Source organism: Macrobrachium nipponense, chromosome 4 (genome assembly GCF_015104395.2).
Source record: "Macrobrachium nipponense isolate FS-2020 chromosome 4, ASM1510439v2, whole genome shotgun sequence".
Classification (NCBI taxonomy): domain Eukaryota; kingdom Metazoa; phylum Arthropoda; class Malacostraca; order Decapoda; family Palaemonidae; genus Macrobrachium; species Macrobrachium nipponense.
In genome coordinates, this window is record NC_061100.1 from 141,405,781 (window position 1) to 141,431,858 (window position 26,078).

The 26,078-nt window shown below is 35.5% G+C and overlaps 1 protein-coding gene and 1 long non-coding RNA gene across 3 annotated transcripts in view; both read right to left on the reverse strand.

Annotated features, from left to right (window-relative positions):
* Positions 1-18,125: 18,125 nt before the first annotated feature.
* Positions 18,126-18,557, reverse strand: LOC135211529 (myb/SANT-like DNA-binding domain-containing protein 4). The gene has a single exon (XM_064244832.1). The coding sequence runs from the start codon at positions 18,555-18,557 to the stop codon at positions 18,126-18,128; it is 432 nt and encodes a 143-aa protein (XP_064100902.1).
* Positions 18,558-22,629: 4,072 nt separating this feature from the next.
* LOC135211241 (uncharacterized) overlaps positions 22,630-26,078 on the reverse strand; it is a 191,284-nt gene continuing 187,835 nt past the window's right edge. For both annotated transcript variants that reach the window (XR_010313647.1, XR_010313648.1), the window contains exon 3: positions 22,630-24,922. This is a non-coding gene — a long non-coding RNA (uncharacterized LOC135211241). The remainder of the gene's footprint in view (positions 24,923-26,078) is intronic.

Genomic DNA, 26,078 nt, shown 5'->3' on the forward strand with positions numbered 1-26,078 from the left:
TTATCACACTAATCTATGGAACAAATATCAAACGATACGAAGAAAAAACAGTTATGAAAATAAATTTAACTTTAAATATCCTTTTGTTTATGTAGGAATTTTAGGTGGAACGATTTGGAGCATACTATTTAATACTAACTAAAAGAAATCAAATGTTATGTAAGTTACTAAGATAAATCATGAATTCTTGTCGCAGACTTCTTTATAAATTTAATGTATATGGCAGAGGACATCTTAATAACAAATTTACAAACATAATTTGCACATAGCGTCATACGCAGATACATGCATAGTATTCACATTTCATAGTCATTTCACCTTCTAATGTCCTGTTGAAGAACAATGCCAAGCGATGAAATGCTCGAGAGAGATAGGGCGAGGAAACTTAAAACCAGTTTTACTCATCATTCTCTCTCTCTCTCTCTCTCTCTCTCTCTCTCTCTCTCTCTCTCTCTCTCTCTCTATTCCCTAAATAGCATAGGGCAGCTTTACGTTAAGGAGGTAAATACATGTCTCCCAGAGCTGGTATTGGCCAGCCCACTATTCCACTGACCTTGCTCTTTTCCTTTCCAAGAATATCAGCTGAACACCACGCAAACTATTTCCTTTAACCGTACAAGATTTCCTATTTTTTTCCATTCTCTATTTCACCATTTTTTATCCGTCTCCTCGCGTGTCCTTATTCTTTTACAACCGGTTAGGCGACTGGCAGAAAGGTCATGTCAGCTTTAATTGTCAGCGGCCTTTTAAAGCTGCTGTTCATGAACTACTTTTCAAGCAGCCTTGCGCTATGAATTGGATATCAGCGATTACAGGCATTACTTTGTTACTGGAACTTCAGTCTTTTGAAAGAACTGAACACATTTGTAAATTTCGTGCATTTTTTATCCTCTCTTTTTATCTATTACTTTACAGGAGCACTTCTCGTCTCTACGCACAGCACCTGATGACGTCATACCCAAAGGAATAGTTGCAACCGCAGAGATGAAATTTATTAACCAATCAGAAACTACTGACGAGTCAGAAGTGTAGTCTTTCACCACAATCATAATTTAATTCTACTACAAATTTCAACTACAGAAATACAATAGCGGGTTGCAATAGTCTTTCAATATTATCTTAATGCTCATCGCACTTCAAACAGAGATAAAAAGGGTAAATTGTCTGTATACCAAGTGTAAATTGCCAATAAGGAGTCTAAGAAGTATATTTTACAGGCTAGCATAAGAAGTATATTTAATTTGTAAAGAACTTATAAGCTTAAAACAGTTAACTCAACTCTCTCTAAAATGGAATTCTCGCTGTCTCATCATCGTCTTAACCCCTTTCTTACTACCATATTCAAAGATTTTTTGTTTACAAAAACACCAAAATCTGGTAGTACCTAACTCTATATAAGAGCACCTCTATGAAAAGGTAACGTTCTTAACATCACCAACTTCCGTGGCAAGCAGTTTCTTTGCAGTGTTCACCAAGAACATTTCAAGGCTCTGTACCATCAAAGAGAACATTCTTTTGTTACATTAGCATTATCTATGAAAATGTTTGGACAATAAATTCCATGCTCTTTGAATTCAGAAGCAAATATGAAACAATTATCTTACAATCACATCATGCTGATTTACGTTATAACAACCACATTGTGCTTATTTGTGCAGTCTATTATACATAACTTTCACTTTCTATCAGAAGCATAATATTAAAATCTTGTTATTCCAAGAATTCTGCTGATAAAGAATATGATCGTCAATAGAGTAAAGAAAAACCTGACAGTGAATATTACTCATTCTTCATGCTTAAACCTCCACCGTCATTATATCTTCTAACCACTGATCTACATTTTAAAGTCTTTTGATAAGATAAAAGCATCATCATGGTGTCTGTCCATAAAACATGCCTAGAAGCCGGTTTCAGCTAGACCTGGGTTCTGTGCATTGCATGAGAATGACATAGCCTTCCTAGGTATAACCGCATCATCGTCAACTTCTTCCCCATCATTCTTGTCTATCTTTACACGCTCTCGTATCGTTCCTCACTCTGACAACACACACAATTAAGATATATAAGATCATCATTTTACTCTTAGCCTTGAACTCCTCACCAACCCACCATATCACCGATACAAACATCACCATTTTTAGAAGATGGATCTGGATGCATGTTTTAGTTGTGGAAATTCATCTAAAAACATCAAATTTGGAACAAACGTAGGTTATACTATACTATTTCGTTTTCACGAGTGTGCCAGAAAAATTGTCCACATTAACCGCCTTTTTTGGGGGGAAACCCCAGTTGCTGAGGGTATTTTTTCTAGGCTTTTCGTTTTCTCTTTCTCTCTCTCTCTCTCTAAAACGGTGAGTTGCATGTGAAAATGTACACGAATAAAAAAAATTGGAAATAATATTCTACACAAATTCATACTTTAGGTTATTCTTGTAAATATAATGGTTTCTGCGTACAAGTGAAGGCACATTTTGCTTTTAAAGAAAATCCATTTCACGATTACATTTCCTTTAATAACTCCCGGATGATGTATTTCTTGATAAATTCCCAGAGATGAAATTGTTAGGTGAATACTTCTCTTTCACTAGATATGTATTATCTCGTTCTACATAAACATGCCTACAAAAAAATTAATTATCGTGAATAGCTAATAAAAAAAATAATTGAGTGATTAGACGTCTTTTTTCTTGTTCACTTTCAGGTGTGTTGGCAAGCAGACTTTTGTATGGTAATAGCTGTCATGGAATGGATAAATGAATGCTGATAGTGAAGTACAGCAAGGCGGACTGAGCATGATGCTAAGTGGTATCTATATGGTAGCATACAGATTGTGTATTAGTGGATGTTTGTGAAAGTGAACAAGAACATGGTGATAAACAGCTAACTAGTGCATGATGATAAGTTGACTACGTATGCGCTAAATAGTGGACTGCTGCATGGACACACTGTACTGACGGTTAACAGTGGGCACCTGGTGGATGCACATTGTAGATTCATTGTAATTACATGTGTCAGTTCAAAATATAATATGATGGATGATATCAACTGAGACCTCTTGCATTTGTCAGTTGGGTAAAAATGAACGGCTGATGAAACCAAGAAGGACTTATGACACTAGGGAGAGATCCAAGAAGGACTTATGACACTAGGGAGAGATCTGAATGACTTAAAGAATTTAATTCTATTCCATTTGGTATGTCAGTTTCATTTGATCAACTTAAATGATGGTTCAGGTATTACAGCAACTCTTATTTCAAATAATGCAAAGTACCACAAACTATGTTGCAAAACGCGACTCGGGCTGCAGATCGACGAACATCTACAATCCTTACCCCACTTCAGTTCGATCCAATTCCCTGTGCTCAAGTTGTGGCCATTGTTGAAGAATCACAATCAGTTGTTAAGTTATCAGCTTTTCGAAAGATGTATCGCACATAGATGGAAGAACAGGGGAAAACCATATAAGGATATCAGGGTGTCACATTCCACCAGGTTCAAAGAACACCTTTTCAGCCTTTTTCCTGAATGGATCCCATTTTTCCAAGGGAAGGAAGCATATTTGTTTGAGAAGACCAGGGTTGGTGAACAACTGGCCAGGCTGCACAATATTGGCCAAGATGATGCTCTGTTAATGATATGGGCTGCAGAGATTTTGCACAGGCTTTGTCTCTCTCTATAATCAGGAACCCTACAGTGGATGTTTCTCCACAGACTGCTTGGCATCCTCTGTCGGAGATGTCAGTTTGGATTGGATCTCGTTGTACTCCCTTGTTTTCCCTAGAGAGGTGGTATGTTGCACTCAGTGCAGTGCCATGAAATTCATCTTTTGAAAAGTTTCCCTTTTTATGATTATCCAAGTTATTGACATCATGGGTGACAAAAACATTGGATAGAAGATTATTTGGTAGCGCCACCCAATCTTCAGCATGTCGATTACATGCTGCTCGTGCAATTGATAGCTTTACATCTATGACACGGGTGTAGGACACTGAGAAGCCAAGATCAGGGGTGTTCTAAATCTGTTTTTTCATTCGAGCATCAATTTCATGGCACTGCACTGAGTGCAACATACCACCTCTCTCTAGGGAAAACAAGGGTCCAATCCAAACTGATATCTCCGACATGGATGTCAAGCAGTCTGTGGAGAAACATCCACTGTAGGGTTCCTGCTTATAGAGACAAAGCCTGTGCAAAATCTCTACTGCCCATATCATTAACAGAGCATCATCTTGGCCAATATTGTGTAGCCTGGCCGGTTGTTCACCAACCGTGGTCTTCTCAGACAAATATGCTTCCTTCCCTTGGAAAAATGGGATCCATTCAGGAAGAATGCTGAAAAGGTGTTCTTTGAACCTGGTGGAATGTGGCACCCTGATATCCTTATATGGTTTTCCCCTTTTGTTCCATCAGTAAGCTATAAATCTTTCGAAAAGCTGATAACTTAACAACTGATTGTGATTCTTCAACAATGGCCACAACTTGAGCACAAGGAATTGGATCGAACTGAGGTGGGGTAAGGATTGTAGATGTCCTCATTAAGTTGATCAAATGATACTGACATACCATATGGAATAGAATTAAATTCTTTAAAGTCATTCAGATCTCTCCCTAGCGTCATAAGTCCTTCTTGGAATTCATCAGCCGTTCATTTTTACCCAACTGACTCACGTAATTACAGTGAATCTACAATGTGCATCCACCAGGTGCCCACTGTTAACCGTCAGTACAGTGTGTCCATGCAGCAGTCCACTATTTAGCGCATACATAGTCAACTTCCCATCATGCACTAGTTAGCTGTTTATCACCATGTTCTTGTTCACTTGTACAAACATCCACTAATACACTATCTGTATGCTACCATATAGTAGTCCATAATTTAGCATCATGCTCAGTCCACCTTGCTGTACTTCACTATCAGCATTCATTTATCCATTCCATGACAGCTATTACCATACAAAAGTCTGCTTGCCAACACACCTGAAAGTGAACAAGAAAAAAGACGTCTAATCACTCAATGATTTTTTATTAACTATTCACAAAAATTTTCTCTAGGCATGTTTATGTAGAAACGTTAATACGTAGAACGAAATAATACATATCTAGTGGAAGATCAAATATCACCCAACAATTTCACCTCCATGGAAATTTATCTAGAAATGCATCATCCGGGAGTTATTGAAGGAAAAGTATTCGTGAAATAGATTTTTGTTTATTATCGGCTAAATGTACATCCACTTACGGGTTGATTTACGTAGAAAATATTATATATACAAGAATAACTTTAAAATAGGGATGTGTAGATTTTTATTTCCAATAATATTTATTCGCGTACATTTTCACATGCAACGTACGTTTTATAAAAAAACACAAAAAATGGGGTTATTGTGGGAACTCTCTAGAATTCGAAATAGTATAGTATAAGCTACGCCTTGGCTAAATTTGATGCTTTTAGATGAATCTACAATGAGCACTCCTTCTACAGTCCCTAAGCTCCCCGACTATACTATGGAAAGCCTCAGAAGAGAAGATTATCACTGGACCTGACAGAGTCTTGTTCTGTTCATGTGTCGGTTCAACTATGCTTTAGAGAATTATCCTCTTCAAGTTAATAAAAGGAACAATACCTATTCTAACGTGATTTTACATTAGTATGACCAGAAAAAAATATAAACTCTAAGGGAGCCACATTCCACGTCTCGGCTCAAAATCTTGTCAATCTTGGAAGCAGACCGGAAACATACTCGAGTACAGAAATGCTGTGAAATAAAATCAAAGGAGCAGAGAGACGACGCATAAAGTTTCGTTTGATTATGCCCCCGATAAAAAACCTACATTAGATGGGGACCATACCATACAACAAAGGTTTGCATTTACAGGGCAGGACCAAACATACGTACTGAGAAGGCACTCTTCAGTTGTCTTACCAAAGCAGACATGACATATGCATGAATATAGAACTAAACATAACGTTGCAACAAGTCATAGACAATGGAATTACGTTAAAACACAAACAACGTGACACATCACAGTACAGTATAAAGAAGCAGCAAGCATAAAGATTAAAACCGATCATATGAAGTGTGACCTGAATATTCAATTATTAGGAAATAAAACTACCGAACACAATTAGAACAAATAATAACTAACTAATATACTGCTACTTATGGACACGTGTTTAAACTACAGTATATCTTTAGCCAAGATGTAACAAAGTTGTTATAAAGCCGATTATTCCGTAAGATGCACCCTGGAAATTGAAGACGAGGAAACTTGTAGATATCCATGGGCAACATACCTATTCAAAATCAATTACGAAATATAACAAACAAAAAAATGCGCTGAAGTTTCTCCAGCGCATTCAAGTTCTCTGTACAGCGTATAACACTATATGAAACTTTTGGCCATGACCCATGAACTTTCAGCCACGGCCACATGGGGGCCTATGTTATTGGTACCTACAGCGCAACTAAATAAATAGAAACTATGAGGCTAGGGAACTGCAATTTAGTATGTTTTATAACTGGAGGGTGGATGATCAACATGCCAATTTGCAGCAATGTAGCCTCAATAGTTTGTAAGGTCTGAGAGAGAGCGGACAGATAAAGTGCGGACACGCAGACAAAACCATCTCGATAGTTTTCTTTTACAGAAAACTAAAAATGACTCACCTAATGAAACGAATGACAGCACTTCATTGTATGAATGCTTTTACCAATTGTAATTAATGATATCATAATAAGCATTATTATTATTACTATTATTATTTAGATAGACGATGAGCCCTAGTCATTAGCAACAAGCCCACAAGGGCGACCGACTTGAAATTCAAGCTTCCAAAGAATATGGTGTTCATTTGAAAGAAGTAACAGAAGTAACATGAATTATAGAATGAAGAGGCCAGTTATTAGAAAAGGAAAAACAAATGGACCAATTAATAAACACACAAACCTACCAGTAAATCATAAAATACAAAGCGAATTGCTTTTAGGTTGTAATTCACTGCATCTTTGGTTTGAACTTTTGAAGTTCCAGTTGCATAGCATCCTCAGGAAGACTGTTCCATAGTCCAGCGGTGTGAGGAATGAGGTCCTCTGGAATAGAGACGTTCAACGGCGATAAAAACCTACCACTGTGGTCCACTGGTTAAAAAGATAAATAACTCGCAGAGGCAGATTAATTGAATCCAGACGAAAATTCTCGAACATGCACACGTCAAAATAGCAATACAACACTTCCTAACTGATGGGTGATCCACACTCTATAGAAGGCAAGGAATTCAACAGAGGAAATGTTATATGTAAGAGTAGAAAGAGTCCCCTTCTACGTCAGTGACTTCGCAATTTCTTAGATCTAGCCGTGAAAAAAATTTGTTTTATGATCGTGCCTGAAGAATAGCAGCAGATAGACCCAAAAGACATATTGTCTTAATTAGTTGAGTCTGTTGAAAAATAAGAAAAAAGAAAACGTACAATGTTCAGTATTTTGCAATTGGTAATATTCTTATTTACAAAAGCAGTTTCATTTCTTCTATAACTAGTGCTTTAGATAGCTCACTTCATATAAATAATTTGCAAACGCGCATGCGTATACATGCATGAAAAAAAAAAAAAACAGGAATAAGTTATCGATCTACAGGCATATAAATACTGACGTTTCTCAAGATCATAACATTTATTTACAAAAGTAATTAATGATATTCAAAATATTTGATCTTGCTTTCCTTAATGCTAGAACATATGATACAAGAATATCAAGCTGAGGCGTGAAAAATGACTCCCTCTTTTTATTTATATAATGCAATATATATAATACATATATATTTATGTGTGTACATATATATATGCATAGATACATATATATTAAGGTCGTACTAAGAATATGGAAAATACAAACATAAACATATACACACACATACAAACGCATATGTGAGAGAGAGATTCAAGCAGATAATTAGAGGATTGAGCAAGCTAGGGAAACCTTGAAAACTCATCACGTAGCCCCGAGAGAGAGAGAGAAGAGAGAGAGAGAGAGAGAGAGAGAGAGAGAGAGAGAGAGAGAGAGAGTGTTTCATCACCACCTGGTGAAATTCTTTGAGGATGAGACAAGCCTCTTTCACATAATTTGTTTACAGGGAACTGCTAATGACGCCAAATAGCCAAGGGTCCTACATTACTCAATATTAGTGAACGGGGACCAAATCTTCTCTACTTTCTGTTCGAGTTACACTAAACGATTGAAAGGACATCACATTTCACAGCTACAAAGCAAGATAAAATTAATCCAAATATTTACGTATTGTATGCAAATGGCCTCTCGTACCTGCATGCAATAACACACAGACACAATATATATATATATATATATATATATATATATATATATATATGTGTGTGTGTGTGTGTGTGTGTGTGTGTGTGTGTATGTATGTATGTATGTATATGTAGTATGTATGTATGTATGTATGTAGTATATATATATATATATATATATATATATATAAATAAATATATATATATATATATATATATATATATATATATATATATATATAAAATACATACATGACCATATCCCTTTTTCCCGTATTAGGAGGTGACTGATAAAGGAGCTACTTTACCGATTCTCGGGAAAGTCATCTGGGAGAGGCCACTACTTCATTTCTTCATCTTCCATAGTCTTCATCCTGGCTATGACCCACCAAAGTCACATAATAAGGGAAGTACCTAATTCACTGCTTCTGTCAATGGAGGCATAATTAGAGTGAAAGGAAGCAGACGCTCTTCTCAGGATCCTCATCAAGGATGTGACATCAAAGAGCCCCTTCGAGAAAGATTCGCTGCGATTCTTCAGCCATCCCAGTACCGACCCAGAGTACAGAAGCATTTTGGGGATGGACACGACAAGAATCCATCGTTAAAGGACCAAGGGAGGCCAAAATTCTTCAACGAAAGGATAAATGACGACGACAAATAAATCCACGTAACCTCAGACTATATTCTCCCATCTTTCTGCAACAGCATTTCATGCCAGTGAAATTGCTACTGTAATATAGTAATACGCTGACCCTCAAGAAACTCATACAAAATGGAAGTAACAGCAGTCGATATAAGAAAATAAATAGGACGCAACAGAGATTTTCGTCTTTTAAAAGAGAATTTTATCTTAAAAAATAAAATATCTCAATATAAAACAAGTCCTATGTAGACCACTATTGAATAAGAACTGCAAAGGGGAAAGACTGGCCATGTTAAGCTGTTTGCAATGAAATTGTTCCTTACTACTGCATCATGGATGAATCCCGGGTGAAGAGACGTAACCGCAGTTAGTCACTTCATACGCCTGTAGGGAAAGCAAATCCGTAGTGTTTAAGGCACCTACACACAGACCCCCTCTCCTCTATATCTTGCACTACCCTCTAACTTCCTGGATGTTAAGGCTCTTCCTTTGCAAAATCTCCTTCACTTTAACTGTCTTCCTCTTTCTAAGGTCTTCCTTCCCCACTACCTAATATTTACAAGCTATAACCCGTTTCCATCACACGACAAGCCTCAGATTCTCACTTGACCTTTTCACAACTTGAACTTATCTACAAATTTCTCAGCCCTTGAAATTTCTCTTACACCACATTTACTAAGTTTATTCTACATGTACTAAACAAAAAGGAAAGTATAAGAATATAAAATCCACATACTTGAAGGCAAACATAAATAAATATATTATACATACATAAGTTACAATATATATATATATATATATATATACTTATTTATATTTATTTATTCATTTAGTTAATTTGGGCACATTTCCTCTCCTTTGCGATTTCTGCTAAAGCTAATGGCAATATTTCCGGACACAATCTTTTTATTTTGACTGAGTCTGTCTATACTTTTTGCCTATTTCGATTTACTTCTTATAGCCGACGACCCGACTCCATGCCTATTGCCGCCGATGTGCGAGGAAAACGCCCGTTGACTACAAGATTTAAAGGGAACCAAACGTGAATAAAGAACTTTTTTATTCGTGAGAAGCTTACCTGAAGAGCAAAAGAAGCACCTACACAAATTAAACCCTGCAATATGATATAGATATAATATATATACTATACATATATATATATAATATATAAAATTATAAATATAATATATATATATATATAATATATATATAGATATAATTATATATATAAATATATATATAATATATATATATAATATATTATATTATATATTATATATTAATATATTTATTATATATATATATTAATGCAGAGAGAGAGAGAGTCGAGAGAGAGAGAGGAGAGAGAGAGAGAGAGAGAGAGAGAGAGCAATGCTATGTTTAAGTTGATGTTATGGAAATCGTTGCAATGATACACAGTAGACGTAAGAGAATGTAGAATAACGTAACAGAGAAAAGTGGCTTTGGATACAACTGAATATTATCAATTGGTTTCCTATTGTCAGTGTCCTAAATAATTTGAAACTAAAACGAAAAAAACACGAAATATTTGGAAATTTACGTTTTGAAATTTGGAAGGAAAAACAAAAACTAAGCAAAGTTTATTGTAACTTTCAGTAACAAAAAGAAATTAAATACGACTTAACTTACAGGCCTAAAAAACAATTCAAGTTACATGACAAATCAGAAGTCGAGGGCTACAATAGTTCCTCGCTAGATCTCAGGAACATTTAATTATAAAAACTTTAGCATATGAAGAAAGGAAAAATAATAAATAAAATGATGTTTTATTTTTAAGCTATTAATTTCTCCTTGAGAATTCATAGCCAACTCTTCCTGGCATTTTTTCAAACGAGTTTTCAATTTACCTGTATAATTAAAAATATTTTGTAAGAGACTTCAGAAGGTCGACTTAAAGACCAAAGCTGGAGGAAAAGATTGAAAAAAAAAGAAGATCCAGGAAGACCACTCAAGGCCTAAATATTGACTACAACAATCTTAAAAGGAACCCAGGAAAATAGAAAATTACCGCTCTCCCATCAGTTTCAAGTAATAAAATAAACAAAGGAAGTGTGTTCTTGCATTGACACTACGCGGCGCGTTAGACAGCAAAGAAATTTCCAAGGACTTTGAAGTGCGTTTGTAATTCACCTGTTTGATCTTTAATACCTGCTTGTTCCATCATATTAAGAGTATCATTAGTATTTATTACTATTTTCTTTTTACCTAGCTTACATTTTAGTTGCCTTCCCTCCTAAACGCTATGCAACTTAACAGAGTTACTGAACCCGTAAATGCGCACGAGTATTAAATTGACCATGAATTTTTGATCTGATACACCAGCACTAGAACAGGCATATTTATTACCACAATGCGAATAGAGGAAAATCTCAAATTTTATTTTAAAATCCATTTAAAAAATAGCAACACGAATTGTGTGAAAAAAAAAAGTTACTGCAGTTTTAGAATAAAAAAAAAAAAAAAACTACTATACACCTGGATTTTTTGTTGTTGATGCATGTTTGATTGCTTGATATCCATTGCTGAAACCGGAAGTCTTAATCTGGCAGATTTTCCCAGGTTTTATACGCAATTGTACGTATTTGCAACCCAACCCGGCCATTAATGGCGAAAGTAATATTCTTGAGTTTCACACAATGGAATACATCTGCATACAAATACTTGCGTATTTGCCATGTTAATATTCAATAATAACAGTTTGGAAATAGTATTTAATACATACGAAAAGTATGCCATTAATAAAAGTCATTATCTCAAGCACAATGTGATGTATAAGCACCTCCTTGACGAATTAAAAAGTGGCCAAAATGAATAAATAAAATAAATACACTCTATAAAAGCCCTAAAACATGGAAAGTTACCAAAGCTACATTAGCCACTACCAAGAATCTATCTAAACTAGAAATGTTCATCTGGCAAGAAAAAAAAAATCACGTGAACTAGTACGTACGTAATGCATGTATTAAATACCATATGGCATAAATATTTTTCAACCTGTCAGAGCATAAGGACTTTCTTGTCTACAGTTGCAACTATATTTACTAACGGTTAAATCGTCTAATGATTTCTATGAAGCGGGGATCAGGCAACAAAATTTTTCCGTTAACTAAACCCCGCACTGTAGGTTATCCATGATGATTCAGTTATCTATCATCATAGTTCAAGATGTTCCCCATACACTTGCTGAAAGCTGAAACCACTGTAATACAGATCAAATAGTTCATATACAGCAGTCAGGGAAAAATTGCCTGTAACAAACTACGTATAAGGAATTTCTTGAAAGGCCTAAGAACATACTAAAATGTCTTGACAAAACCAAAACACACAAAAAGTACCGCAAATAGCCGCTTCTGTGGAAACTAACGAACTTTTACTAACCACAATATCATCAGCAGGAGCATTCAAAATCGCTAGATCATCAGTTGCTTTGACTGAAGATATCTATGCGAGTATATGACTAATTTCAGTAATCAGATACATTAAATGAATCTCCAACGGACAAAGAAGCGCCTCAGTGGCGTGGTTGGTTTGGTGTTTGCTTCTCACCTCGGTGGTCGCGGGTTCGATTCTCGGCCATTCCATTGAGGAGTGAGAGATGTGTATTTCTGGTGACAGAAGTTCACTCTCGACGTTGTTCGGAAGTCACGTAAAGCCGTTGGTCCCGTTTCTGAATAACCACTGGTTCCATGCAACGTAAAAACACCATACAAACAAACAATAGACAAAGACAAGACTACTTACCATAAAGGTATAACTAATATTATTTACGGTACAAGAGTCAAATGATGGAATCGGCCTTAATAAAAGAGAAGCAGGTAATGAACATCTCAAAAGGGGCGTGGGTTTCAGATGTCGTCGACCAAGTTTTCATTCAACCAACGCTTAAGAAGATTAAAGGAAGATTATCAGCGGGGGTGACCTAAATTGGCTTACTTGTGGACGGATCTCTTGGTATAAATACCACCTTTTCTGTAAACTTTTCTCATTCACATACCTGAAGAGAGAGACAGCAGTCTCTGAAATATAGTACTTTTCTCTCTACATTTTGGTGTTTTTATGGGCTCCTTTTATTAATATATATATATATATATATATATATATATATATATATACATATATACATATATACATATATACATATACATATATACATATATACATATATATATATATATATATATATACACACACACACATTGATATATATATATATATATATATATATATATATATATGTATACATATAGTATATATAATATACATATGTATATATATAATATATATATATATATATTATATATATATATATATATATATATGTATATATATATAATATATATATATATATATATATATATATATATATATATATATATATATATATATTATGTTCATACAGAATTCACCATGCACTAGGCACAACTTACACCATAGGGGTAATACAAACTGATAAGAGTATTTGTCTCAACCAGGATTCAAATCGTCTTTCTTAAAACCTGAGTGGTCAAATTTTGCTACTTATCGTTGCTTGAATTCTGACAGGGGTATCTAATTCACTTCCACGGTAAGTGAATTAGATATAAATTCAATAGTATGTGCCACTTAATATTTAGGAATATAGTAAAGATTAACATCGGTGTAAGTGAGAATAACGAATAACTAAATATTATATATATATAGTATATATATATGTATATATATATAATATATATATATATATATATATATATATATATATATATATATATATTATTATAAACTAAGCCTTAGCCTAGCCTGTTACAGCTTATAATAAGAACATTTAAGAAATATCAATCAATGAAGGAACGTGTAAAACTCAGATCACAAAATATAACAATTTAATAATAGAAATAACAAGCAATTACATTGACATTTACTTTAGTAGAATAGAAAACAATTCGCAAGTTAAACCAACACAATTATATGAACCAATGAACGAACACACAGACAAACAATTAAACAAACACCTGAATTAAGTATACCAACGAAACACAAAATAAAAGAAAACACACTGACTTACTTTAACAATAGGAAGATGATTATCCTACACCGTGTATACAGAATATGTTGTCGTTAAGGTGGCCTGAGAGCGACTCTCCCTCTTCAAAATATTACAAGCCAAAGTAAACTAAATGAACGACAAGGATACTTAAATGACGAACAGTAACGAAAAGTTAGGCAAGGATACAAAAGGTCAAAACAGGAAAACAAAGTGTTACAAACCTAGTGGTAAGAAGGAGTACCACTACAAGAATAAATATATACAAGCGACATAATTACAGAGAATGGAGACATGGTATACATAATATCACACTCCTCCCCGTTGAAGAAATGGCCTATCAGGACATTATAAGGATCATGAAGAGTATTCCAGAAGACTATCAGGAGTTCATGTGGGTCCGAGACAGGGCATCCGCAATGCAGTTCTTAGTTCCTTTGATGTAGTGGATGGTAAGGTCAAAGTTTTGCAGAAACAAAGACCATCTGAAAATACGTTGATTTGTTAACCTCGCTCGTCCGAGAAAGGTTAGTGGGTTATGGTCCGTAAAGATGGTGATCGGGATGTTGGATGAGAAATATATTTCATATTTCTGCAAGGTTAGGATGATTGCCAGCAGCTCTTTTTCTACGGTCGCATAGGAACGTTGGTGTTTTTTGAGTTTGCAGGAATAGTAGCTAACAGGATGCAGCATCTGTGTGTCACTGTTCTTCTGCATCAAGACAGCACCAATGCCAGTATCACAGGCGTCAATCATCAAGATCCTGAATTACACTATTCACCAAGCGCTGGAAGGTGGCGGGGGCATTGGTTAAACCAAATGGAAGCCTCTCATATTGGAATAATCCAAAGGGAGTTATGAAAGCAGATATTTGCTTTGCTCTGTCTAAGTGGAATCTGATAATATCCACGCAATAGATCGATCTGTGATAAATATTTGGCATTACCAATGGCATCTAAAATGTCATCAATCCTTGGTAATGGATAGCTATCTTTGATAGTAACATTGTTTATTTGGCGAAAGTCAGTGCATAACCTTACTTTACCGTTTGGTTTTGGAACTAAAAGACATGGAGACGCCCAAGCTGACGTGCTTCTAGTTGCCAGTCCATTCTTCAGTAAATATGATACTTCCTCCTTCATCCGTTGCTGCTTTTCCAGGCTGGTCCTGTAATAGTGTTGACGAATTGGTCGTGTACCCGGCTGTAATTCAATGTCGTGTTCAGCATCGCTGCAACGTTGAGGCACATCCCCACATATACTCTTGTATTTGTGGAATAATTCTGCTAGCTGGCTCCTCTGCTTTCGGGGTAGATGCTGTAAATATACTAGAATATTCTGCAATATTTCCTGGTTAGCAGAGTCTGTCCAAGAAACAAAATCATTAGAGTGATATAAATCTGCATCATGTGGCAATGGGGTTTTACTTTGGTGTGCTGATGCATTATATTTCTTAGAATCTAATACATTAGAGTCTGATAGACAATGCAAAGCAACTGGAGGATTACCATGATATTTCTTGATGAGATTTACATGAACTAATTGGGTTGACTTTCTTCTGTCAGGAGTACTGATTATATAATTGTTATTATTGACACATTTCTGAATTATATAAGGACCAGAAAATTTATGTTGGAGAGGAGAACTAGGAGTAGGGAAATATACAAGTACAAAATCCCCTTCTTTAAACTTACGAACTTTAGTTTTTAGATCAAAGTATTCCTTCATCGCATCTTGACTACTTTTTAAGTTATTAAATGCAAAATTATGGACTCTCAAAATTACATTTCAATTTATCGACATACTGCCCTACAGTTACGTTATCTAAGGTATCATTGTTCAACATTTTATCTTTAAGTACTTGTAGTGGCCCCCTAACTTTATGTCCGAATAACATCTCAAACGGTGACATACCTAAGGAATCATTAGGGACTTCTCTAATTACAAATAATATTAAGTCTAAACTCTCATCCCAGTCTGTTCCAGTCTCCATACAAAATTTTCGAAGTAATGATTTTAAGGTCTGATGGTGTCTTTCAAGAGCACCTTGTGATTGTGGGTGATATGGTGATGCAAGAGTATGTTTTATATTAAATTCCTTTAAAGTTTCATTGAAAAGGTCACTTGTGAAATTAGTACCCCGATCACTCTGTATTTCTTTAGGGAATCCATAAGTGGTGAAAACTTTAAGGAGGTGTTTCACAATATTTCTAGCACAAATGTTACCAAGGGGAATTGCAATAGGGTATCTAGTGGTAGGACAAAGTATAGTCAAAATATACTGATTACCTTTTTTAGTTTTTGGCAATGAGCCTACACAGTCAATTATGACTTTACTGAAAGGTTCGTGTGGTATTACAATTGGTATGAGGGGTGCTTTTGGAATTACCTCATTAGGTTTTCCAACTACTTGACAGACATGACACTCTTTAACAAATTCAATTACATCATGTTTCATACCTGGCCAAAAGAAATCATTAGCTATACGGTTGTAGGTCTTTGACACTCCTAAATGGGAATCTGCTTGATGAGCAACACTCAAAATATTCTTACGTAAAGTTAATGGTACTACAAGTTGTTCTTTATTAGCCCAGGTATCATTAGAGGACAGCTTTCTAGGTCGGTACAGCCTAAACAGGACTCCTTTATCAAAGTAATAGCCAGGTACCTTACCTTCCTTAGTGGAAGCTTGTTTAAGTGCATTAGTTAAAGTCACATCTGCTCGTTGTAAGTTTATCAAATCAGAATTAGTACAGGGAATGGTTGTCTTTACTATATCTGGGACACCTTCATTCACAGCTTGTTTGGCTTTTGCCCTAGTTACGACACCAACAAAATTCTCAGTCTGGTCACATTGATCGGTCTCTACTTCGGTCTCTACTTCCTCAATGTCATTTTCACCTAAGTCACTAATGAAATTATTTTCTTTAATTACATGTTCAAAGATATCCAAATCATTAGAGTTATTATCCAGTGGCTGATTATACAAAATAAGGTTAGGTAAAGTTAGTTGACCAGCTAAATCATTCCCAAGTAATACTTGAACATCATGTACAGGGAATGGTGTGTTGATAACAGCAATCTTTACTTTACCAGATACATATTCACAGTTTAAATTGGCTCTGCTAAAGACAAACTGTTAGTGTGACTTAAATCCCTAACTAGTACCTTTTCATCAAGCAAAGAAATTGTAGGCACTGCACTATGTAAAATCATGCTTTGGGTTGACCCAGTATCACGTGAGATTCTTACTTTAACAGGAGTACCATTGGGAATTGTTACTGTACCCTCTGAAATATAATTAGCAAACAAGGCATCACTTTCAGGCGTACTACAATGCATAGTTCCTTTACCTTTTACGCTAAATTTACTGTCTTTATATTTACCAACATCGGGGTAGGACAGCGGAGAGCCAAAAAACTTAGATTTCTTACAGGTTGGGTTTTTACATTCATTTATGTCATGACCTTGTTGTTTACAATATGAACAATATTTAACACCCTCTTTCTCACCACTGAACCCTGTTGCTTTGCCTTGCTTTACAAACATCTCAGTACCTTTGTGTGTTTTGTGTATCAAGAAAAAATGGTCAGCTAACATAGCAGATTTCTTTAAATCCTCTTCCTCGCGGTCAGCAATATGCATTCTAATATTTTGTGGCAGTTTTCTCATGAATTCTTCAGTCACAATCAGGTTAATGAGTTCCTCAAAATTATTAACATTGGCAGCCTTAAGCCATTTATGAAATAATCTTAGTTTTTCATTTGCAAATTCATACCAAGTTTGAGCATTTGATTTAATGTATTGTCTAAATCTTTGTCTAAGACCCTCGGCAGTTACCATGTATGCATCTAAAATAGCTTGCTTAACTACTGTATAATTTCTTTCCCCTACCAAATTACTAACCACTATAGCAGCCTTACCCTGGACTTTGGATTTAAGTAACCAAACCCATTGATCTACTGGCCATTTCATATTTGAGGCAATATCTTCGAAATTACGGAAGAAGGCATCTACATCGGTTTCTGTAAATTCAGGGACTAACTTTAAACTCTTAGTCAAGTCAAACTTGAGTGGTTGATTAGATTCTAGGGCCATTATTCTACTATGTTGTTCTATACTAATCCTACTCAATTTCAATTTCCATATTCTGAGTTAGACTAGCTTCATGATCTAATCTAGCTTTCTCCATTTCTAGGTCATACCTTTTCCTTTCTTTATCTATCTCTAACTTTTGTCTCTCTACTTCTAACTTTTGTCTCTCTCTCTCCTTATCTGCCTCTAATTTTACTTGTTCTAACTGTATGGCTAACCTCATATGCTCAACGTCTGAGCTTTCTTTCTTAGCACTCAGGAATTTCCTAGCCTCGTGTTCTTCTACAATTTCCTCCTCTTTAATATATTCTAAAATGGCATTTTTTATGTCATCTTTCCTGTCTCTTGAACTAGCAGTTACTTCAAACTTAGCTGCCAAAGCCAACAATTCACTCTTTTTAGCATATACTATAGTGTTGAGTTTTCCCTTAGGGTCACTGAAAAATGCGTCTACTGAAAACATTGCGACTGAAAATCCACAAGAGAACGTAGCAAAGTCAACGAGAAGTGTTCCCAATGCATAAACAATTACAGAATACGTAATATATATCACGTGATGTAATACTGAACTATTCTTACTTTACGCAAGTCGGGTAAGAATAAATAATTATAATTACTGGTGCGAAAGAAGCAAAATGAAAAGTTAATACTTGGATGCTTCGATAAAGTAGTAAATATAATTACCGGTACAAAACTGTACGAATGAAGCGATATGAAAAGCAATAATACTTAGATGCTTCGAATAGCGTAGATACGGAAATGTCAGGCCAGTCAAACTCCAAACCTACTCTATTACACGGCGCTAAGGTAATATGATGCCATAATGTCATAAAGACGAAGTTTCAAAATAATATTTCTCCCAAAACTATTTGAAACAAGGCGAACCAATGTAAATGAACTCGGTTACTTTCTACATTAACTTAGATACGACCGCAGCTATAATAGCGATGTCCGAAAACATGAATTGGAATGACTTAAATGTCGAGAGAAATCGCTATAAGATAAATAGGAGAAAAGAACCCACGCAACATACTGTAATAAATCTATTCGATAATCACAATGTATAAAAATTTAAATTATCGTACGTTGGAACATTCACGGTGACTTGACTGGTCAGTACTTTTGGTTAGTTTTAACTCAGGTGTTTGTTTACTCGTTTAAGATCCCGGACAGGCCCCCAATTATTATAAACTAAGCCTTAGCCTAGCCTGTTACAGCTTATAATAAGAACATTTAAGAAATATCAATCAATGAAGGAACGTGTAAAACTCAGATCACAAAATATAACAATTTAATAATAGAAATAACAAGCAATTACATTGACATTTACTTTAGTAGAATAGAAAACAATTCGCAAGTTAAACCAACACAATTATATGAACCAATGAACGAACACACAGACAAACAATTAAACAAACACCTGAATTAAGTATACCAACGAAACACAAAATAAAAGAAAACACACTGACTTACTTTAACAATAGGAAGATGATTATCCTACACCGTGTATACAGAATATGTTGTCGTTAAGGTGGCCTGAGAGCGACTCTCCCTCTTCAAAATATTACAAGCCAAAGTAAACTAAATGAACGACAAGGATACTTAAATGACGAACAGTAACGAAAAGTTAGGCAAGGATACAAAAGGTCAAAACAGGAAAACAAAGTGTTACAAACCTAGTGGTAAGAAGGAGTACCACTACAAGAATAAATATATACAAGCGACATAATTACAGAGAATGGAGACATGGTATACATAATATCACAATATATATAGATATATATCTATATATATATAGATATCAATATAGAGATATATACAGATACATACCAGCACATATCTACCTATCCATAAACCACAATATATATATATTATATATATATATATATTATATATATATATATATAATATCTATATATATATATATATTAATATACGGATACATACCAGCACATATCTACCTATACATACACACAATATATATATATATATATATATATATATATATATATATATATATATATATATATATATATATATGGTTGTTATTCTTATGTTTGATTCAATATATTACTTCGGAAAAAGGCTTAAAATCCTAAAAAGAAGAAAAAAGGAAAGTCATAAAACTTAATGAAGGTGAAGATACTGATTATGAACCACTAACTAAAGCACGTTACTCTACAACAATGTTAATTAATGCGATAAATCAAATACTGCGATCGCAATTTTTAAGTCCTTGTTATACAGGATTTGGTTTTGTAACCAGACCATATCTCTCTCCCTCTCTCTATCTGACGTGTTTGTGTATACATGTTCGTCTAACTCCCATCTATCTCTTCAATTCCAACAATTAACTTGAAATTAAGGTAACTAGTTCCTACACCTTAGTGATATGAATAAAAAAAGAAAGATAGAAAAAGGATCATAACTGCAGGTGGCTCGACAGTTTTTCTACAAAAAGCAAAGTTCCATGAACACAAGTTTCCCACACAAGGGCAATTTTTCTCCATTGTGTTCACGGTCCTTTGACATTATATTTCTTCTCTTTACTCCTTTACCTCTGTGAGAAAAACATTTGATCCACGACTGTGAGAGAGAGAGAGAGAGAGAGAGAGAGAGAGAGAGAGAGAGAGGAGAGGATGTCCTTGATAAAAGGGAAAACTTCTTGATAAAGGAGAAAACAACTCAATGAAACAAATGACTTCTCTCACGTTTCATACGTGTCCCTGAATTTATACACTGACAGTCGATGCGCATAATTAAATGTTTACTTGGAATGTGTACAATAAAAAAAGGGTTATTAACTCAATTGGTAGAATCCACAGAACAGAACAAAAATAGGAGAAAAAATATGAGGAGAGATACAATTAGAAATAAGAATACTTATGAACTATTACTCAGCACCAAGGTACGAATGCCATAAATAGTGTCTCTCTCTCTCTCTCTTTTAGTATTAAAACTTACACCGCTCATTACTTGCCAAAACATGCATACTTATAGAAAATCCATCTTGTAACAATAAAACTCACCTAACAGACGTATAAAATATGACTTTTTCGTGTATTAAAACGTGAACGCCGCATCAGCGATTTTAATACAGCTTACTAACAACAATAGCAAATTGTGCACTGCAAACATCCAAATCTCAAAAGTGGGATATACACAAAATGCGATTATGATTTTCTCTTGGAATATGAGATATAAAATTTCCATTTCTAAGTTAATTATCACAAAGCGTTGAAAAAAAAACATGGCGTGGACAGCAGTTTTCACTGTAATGTAATGACTTTATCTTGACAAATAAGGGCTCATGACAAAAAAATGGAAAACAACCTAATTTATCAAAAAAATCTACATCAAGCTGATATGAATACATAATGAAATATAAAAAAAAAATGTAAGTAAATCACGAATACACAACAAAATAACAAAAGAAATAAATACTCATTTATTACATTTCACCAAAGGAAATGACATCACTGACCCGATTAGTGGATCCAGTTGTAGAGGAAATAGTGGTTAGTATCTAATGGAGGTTCGTGGGACCGAGTTAGTTACCCAACTTGACTGGCTGTCTGGGAAAATGAACAGGGAAAATGAACACAGCGTCAAAAAAACACCAAATACTAACACCCACTTTTGATCTACATATGGACTTTATTAATTTAGGCCTACTTTCAGTTTTAGCAAGTTTAAAATGAGAATAAATAGTTTAAACCGTATCGGCAGCTGATTTAAAAGACTGAACTTCGCAGATTAGTTTGATGTATAATCTTGCCTAGATTTGCTCGTACATTTTCTTTGAAAATTCGATATATGTAGTAGCAGTGGCAAACATCAAATCAGAAGTTAGTGAGCCCTTTTAAGAGCTAAGATTTTAGTTATTAGATCGTGCCTGAACGAATGAAGCGCAACTATTTGTGGCACTTCAGATATTGAGGAAATAGACAACTAAAACCCGTGATCAATTTTCTGCAATGCTACATCAAGGGGAACTATACTTACCTTTGTATACCTACCACACTGGAAATGGAAAAAAAAAATAATATAAGTAGTCATTAACCGAAATCATACTCATGCCTCCCGGAGCACAATTCTGATCAAATTCCAAATCAGTACTAAAATCCCAAAGGATCTTTCATATGCAACTTATAATACAATCTCTTACAATTAAATTAAAACTGTGTCTCTCAGAAGAAACCACACAATCATTGCCAGATAGGCCTAATACTTGTCAGCCTTACGAATACACTTTTGGAGGATTACCCCCCCCACCCCCCACCAACCCCCCCCCCCCCCCCCCCCCCCCCGCCACCCCCCCGGTTCAAGCTATAATTCCAATGTACCTTTTCTTTCGATTTAACGATCTAATTACTATCAAGAATAAGCTAGGAGGCTGGATATCCGATAGAGAAAGATGGCAACGTACGGACAGGTCAGTGCTTGCATGAGTGGCCACCCAGAAATGCTAGATGCTGTTCGGACCTACGCCTTGGGGCACAGTTTGGGAATATCAGCCTCGCCCGAAAGTGGATGCTGACAACAGGAAAGGTGTGCGTACACCCACAGGACCTTACACCACATTCGGCACAATTACCATAATCAAGCCCCACGGTGGAAAACAAAAGCAGCGTTACAAAGCCTCACGTGTCAGCCATGCTTCCTCGGGAATATGTTCAGGGCCGTTCCCACGCCAGCCTTGAGTACTAGATGAAAATCCTAAGTTATTTTTTACTGGAGAGCGAAAAGTGTCTCAGTGTGACACGCAATTATTCAGTGAACTCGAAGCGACTATTGGGGTAGCCATGAACCCTTTCATATGCCAAATGGAATAAAGACAAAATAGAAACTAGTGGCTTCCATTGTTTATTTCCAGAGGTTCATTTTTAAAAAGTAATCTTCTCATAACTATTTGTCTCACAAGTCATCAATATTTCTAATACAAAGTACATAAGCTTAAGCTCCTATTCAAATCATGACTTCTTAATAAATGTATGTTTCATGTAGTACGTAATATGATTGGGATGAATTCCACTATTGATTGTTTGTTTGTACGTTGCATGGAACAAGTGGTTATTCAGCAACGGGACCAACGGCTTTACGTGACTTCCGAACGACGTCGAGAGTGAACTTCTATCACCAGAAATACACATCTCTCACTCCTCAATGGAATGGCCGGGAATCGAACCCGCTACCACCGAGGTGGGACGCTAATACCATACCAACCACGCCGCCGAGGCCACTATTAAGACCTTGAAGAAGAACGCTACTCGGTCCTTTCTGTAATAGCAAGTCTTGAATAGAGCAAACACTCTAATACTCATTTTTCTATTGTATTCGCTACCCTTGATATTTTTAGATTCCATTCTAAAACATTCGATTCATGTCTGTTCTGTGACATTTTAGCAATTCATGCAATCTCTTCCATATTTTATGGGAACTTTGACCATAACAAGATAATAGCTTCAGCTTTAATACTTGGTGTAATAACGCAAAATTTAGGATGCGCTACATCTTGGCGAAAATAACACAGTCAAGAACTAATAACTGTCACAACTTAAATATGAAGGAATAACAGTCGAAAATATATGAAAGATGAGCTCGCGCCTTGAAAAGTGTCAGCCAATCCAGATTTAATTAATAGAGTTTGAGTCTCATCAGACCAATGACAGACCTTCACCAAAAGTAGAGAGTAAGACTAAAATTATCATCATATAATATATATCTCCTGGACGAGGGGTTGCTAATGCTGTGACATGAATTAGCGTGCTCTGACCCTTGTAACCTCATCCCTTGCTAAAGATCTTATGAACAAAAGTTCCAGCTTTCTAAAATGAGAAATACCTCTTCGCTGAAAATCTAAATTGCAAAAATAAAATCTGCTATTGGCCTACATCGCTGCACATGAAACACGGGAAACTTTTTTGTATCAATTTCCTAAGAAAGGCAAAACTGATTGGCAAATCTTATAAAATCCATGAATCAAAATACGATGACGTCGTCCTTTTCCGTGTGTGTGTGTTTAACGTACACGCAAATAATGTACTTCATACTACATATAATTTTTCATCAGACTGCCTCTTATTTAATACATGCTCTTTAAATTTCTCAGTATCCTACACTCAAGATTCACAGGCGCTTAGCAACTACTTTCCTGCTCTCTTTGGCTGCGAGGGTAATAAAAACCTCAATGCACATTCACGGCTTACACGGTAGTTGACAGCAGTCTGTGTGTAATTTGGTGAATTATAGTTCCCGAGTGATTTTTACCATTATTATCAAAAATATAAACAAACCCACATTGAAAAAAGACGTAAGCCCAAGAGTGTCTTTCTATTTACGAAATTTCATACGGACGCAGAAGGGAGGCATGACATTGTGGACGAAGGAGCAGGGACCCTGGCTCCTGCCATCCGTTTGATGACAGTAAACTGGTGCAAGGAGACCATTCTGGGAGTAATGGGAGAGTTTTAAAACAAAATGCCTTATATTACAAATGTCTTGAATTTTTCTAAGAACAAATGCTAAAACCAAAAACAAAAACTTTTTTTTCTATGGCAAATATTTGAGTGGCAATAGCAGGGGTACATTACAGATATTACGGTAACAGAGGCGAGAGGGTCAATAACTATACAAATGTTAAGCGGACAACTATAAATGAAGCCTCTCTCCAAACATGGTAACGTCTGGCGACAAAATGAGAGGAAGTTTCAGATAAACTTTTCAAGCAATTTTCACCGACGTCCAGTGGCCTTATACTCGAAATCCCTCACTGGTGCCGAAAGGAGCCATTGCAGTGTTGAGAAAGAGGCTGATCAATCATCGAACCTGTAAGGAAATGGCGTCACTATCTGATTGGAAAGCACTTCACCCTATACTCGGTTTTTTTTTTTTTCATCTGTCCATCCGCCTGTGGTGTTTGCGTATGGTAACACTGCGTCCCGGGCTTTAGATAGTTACATTCAGCTTACATTCAACAATAATAATAATAATATCCTATTTCGAATATTAACGGTGTATTCGCATACAGCAAATTATTAAAACACTTTTCACTGCAAATGTACACCCAGATATCCTTTTATTTACCAAAAACTTACACATAGCTTAACTTTCTAAAGACTGGGACGCAGTGTTACCATAAGCAAACACCACAGGTGGGTGGACAGATGGAAAAAAACAGAGTATAGTAACAGATCAAGTGTCTGTTTCTTTCATGCTATGGCAAGCACAAAGGGATAATAAAAAATTGGAGAGATTCTGTGATGGAAAGTAGAACTTATGCCCTATTCATTTGATGTCCAGTATCACCCTAGTAGGTTGAATGCTGCAGCCGATGGTGTACACAGCGACAACTGTTTATTTTCGAATGAAGCACTCATCTGGTTATCCATAAATTGATTAATTCGAAAATGCAAGGATCTGGAGTAAAATTCACACACTATTATAAATCATTAACAACAGTAAATAAAAAAAAAGTATAACTCGAATAAATATGACTAAAAAGACTAATTTCTTCAACAAACTATCAAATAATCACAACCTAACCCACCATCACACGAGAAAAGAAAACGTACACACGGGTCCCACTGTACGAGTACAGACAAGGTAAACATACAGATTGCAGTTTACAAATTCTTAAATTTCTATATATCCGTAGTGTTTACACAAATGACTATCACAATAAAAGAAATATGACCCCAAGGAGAGCCCTCTCGCCGCACGAAGTGGCCTCTGGAAGGAATTCGTAAATCAGCCTTAGTATTCTAATAATTAAACAAAAGTCAATAATGAATTACACGACATAATTTGCATATGTTCCTCCTGACTAAATTCTACATTTTCTGGACAAGTAGCAAAGACAAAAGAATTTTTGCAACTGTCTCAATACGGCTATTCTTGATTGAAAATTGTACAATTCAGGAGAAGACCGTTCAAATCTGTTTTCATCACAGTATTTCGCTGATCAGATAAATAGCATTTACTC

Coding starts and splice junctions, on each gene's coding strand:
- LOC135211529 (XM_064244832.1), bottom strand. CDS start 18,557: ATGTTTTCAGTAGACGCATTTTTCAGTGACCCTAAGGGAAAACTCAAC.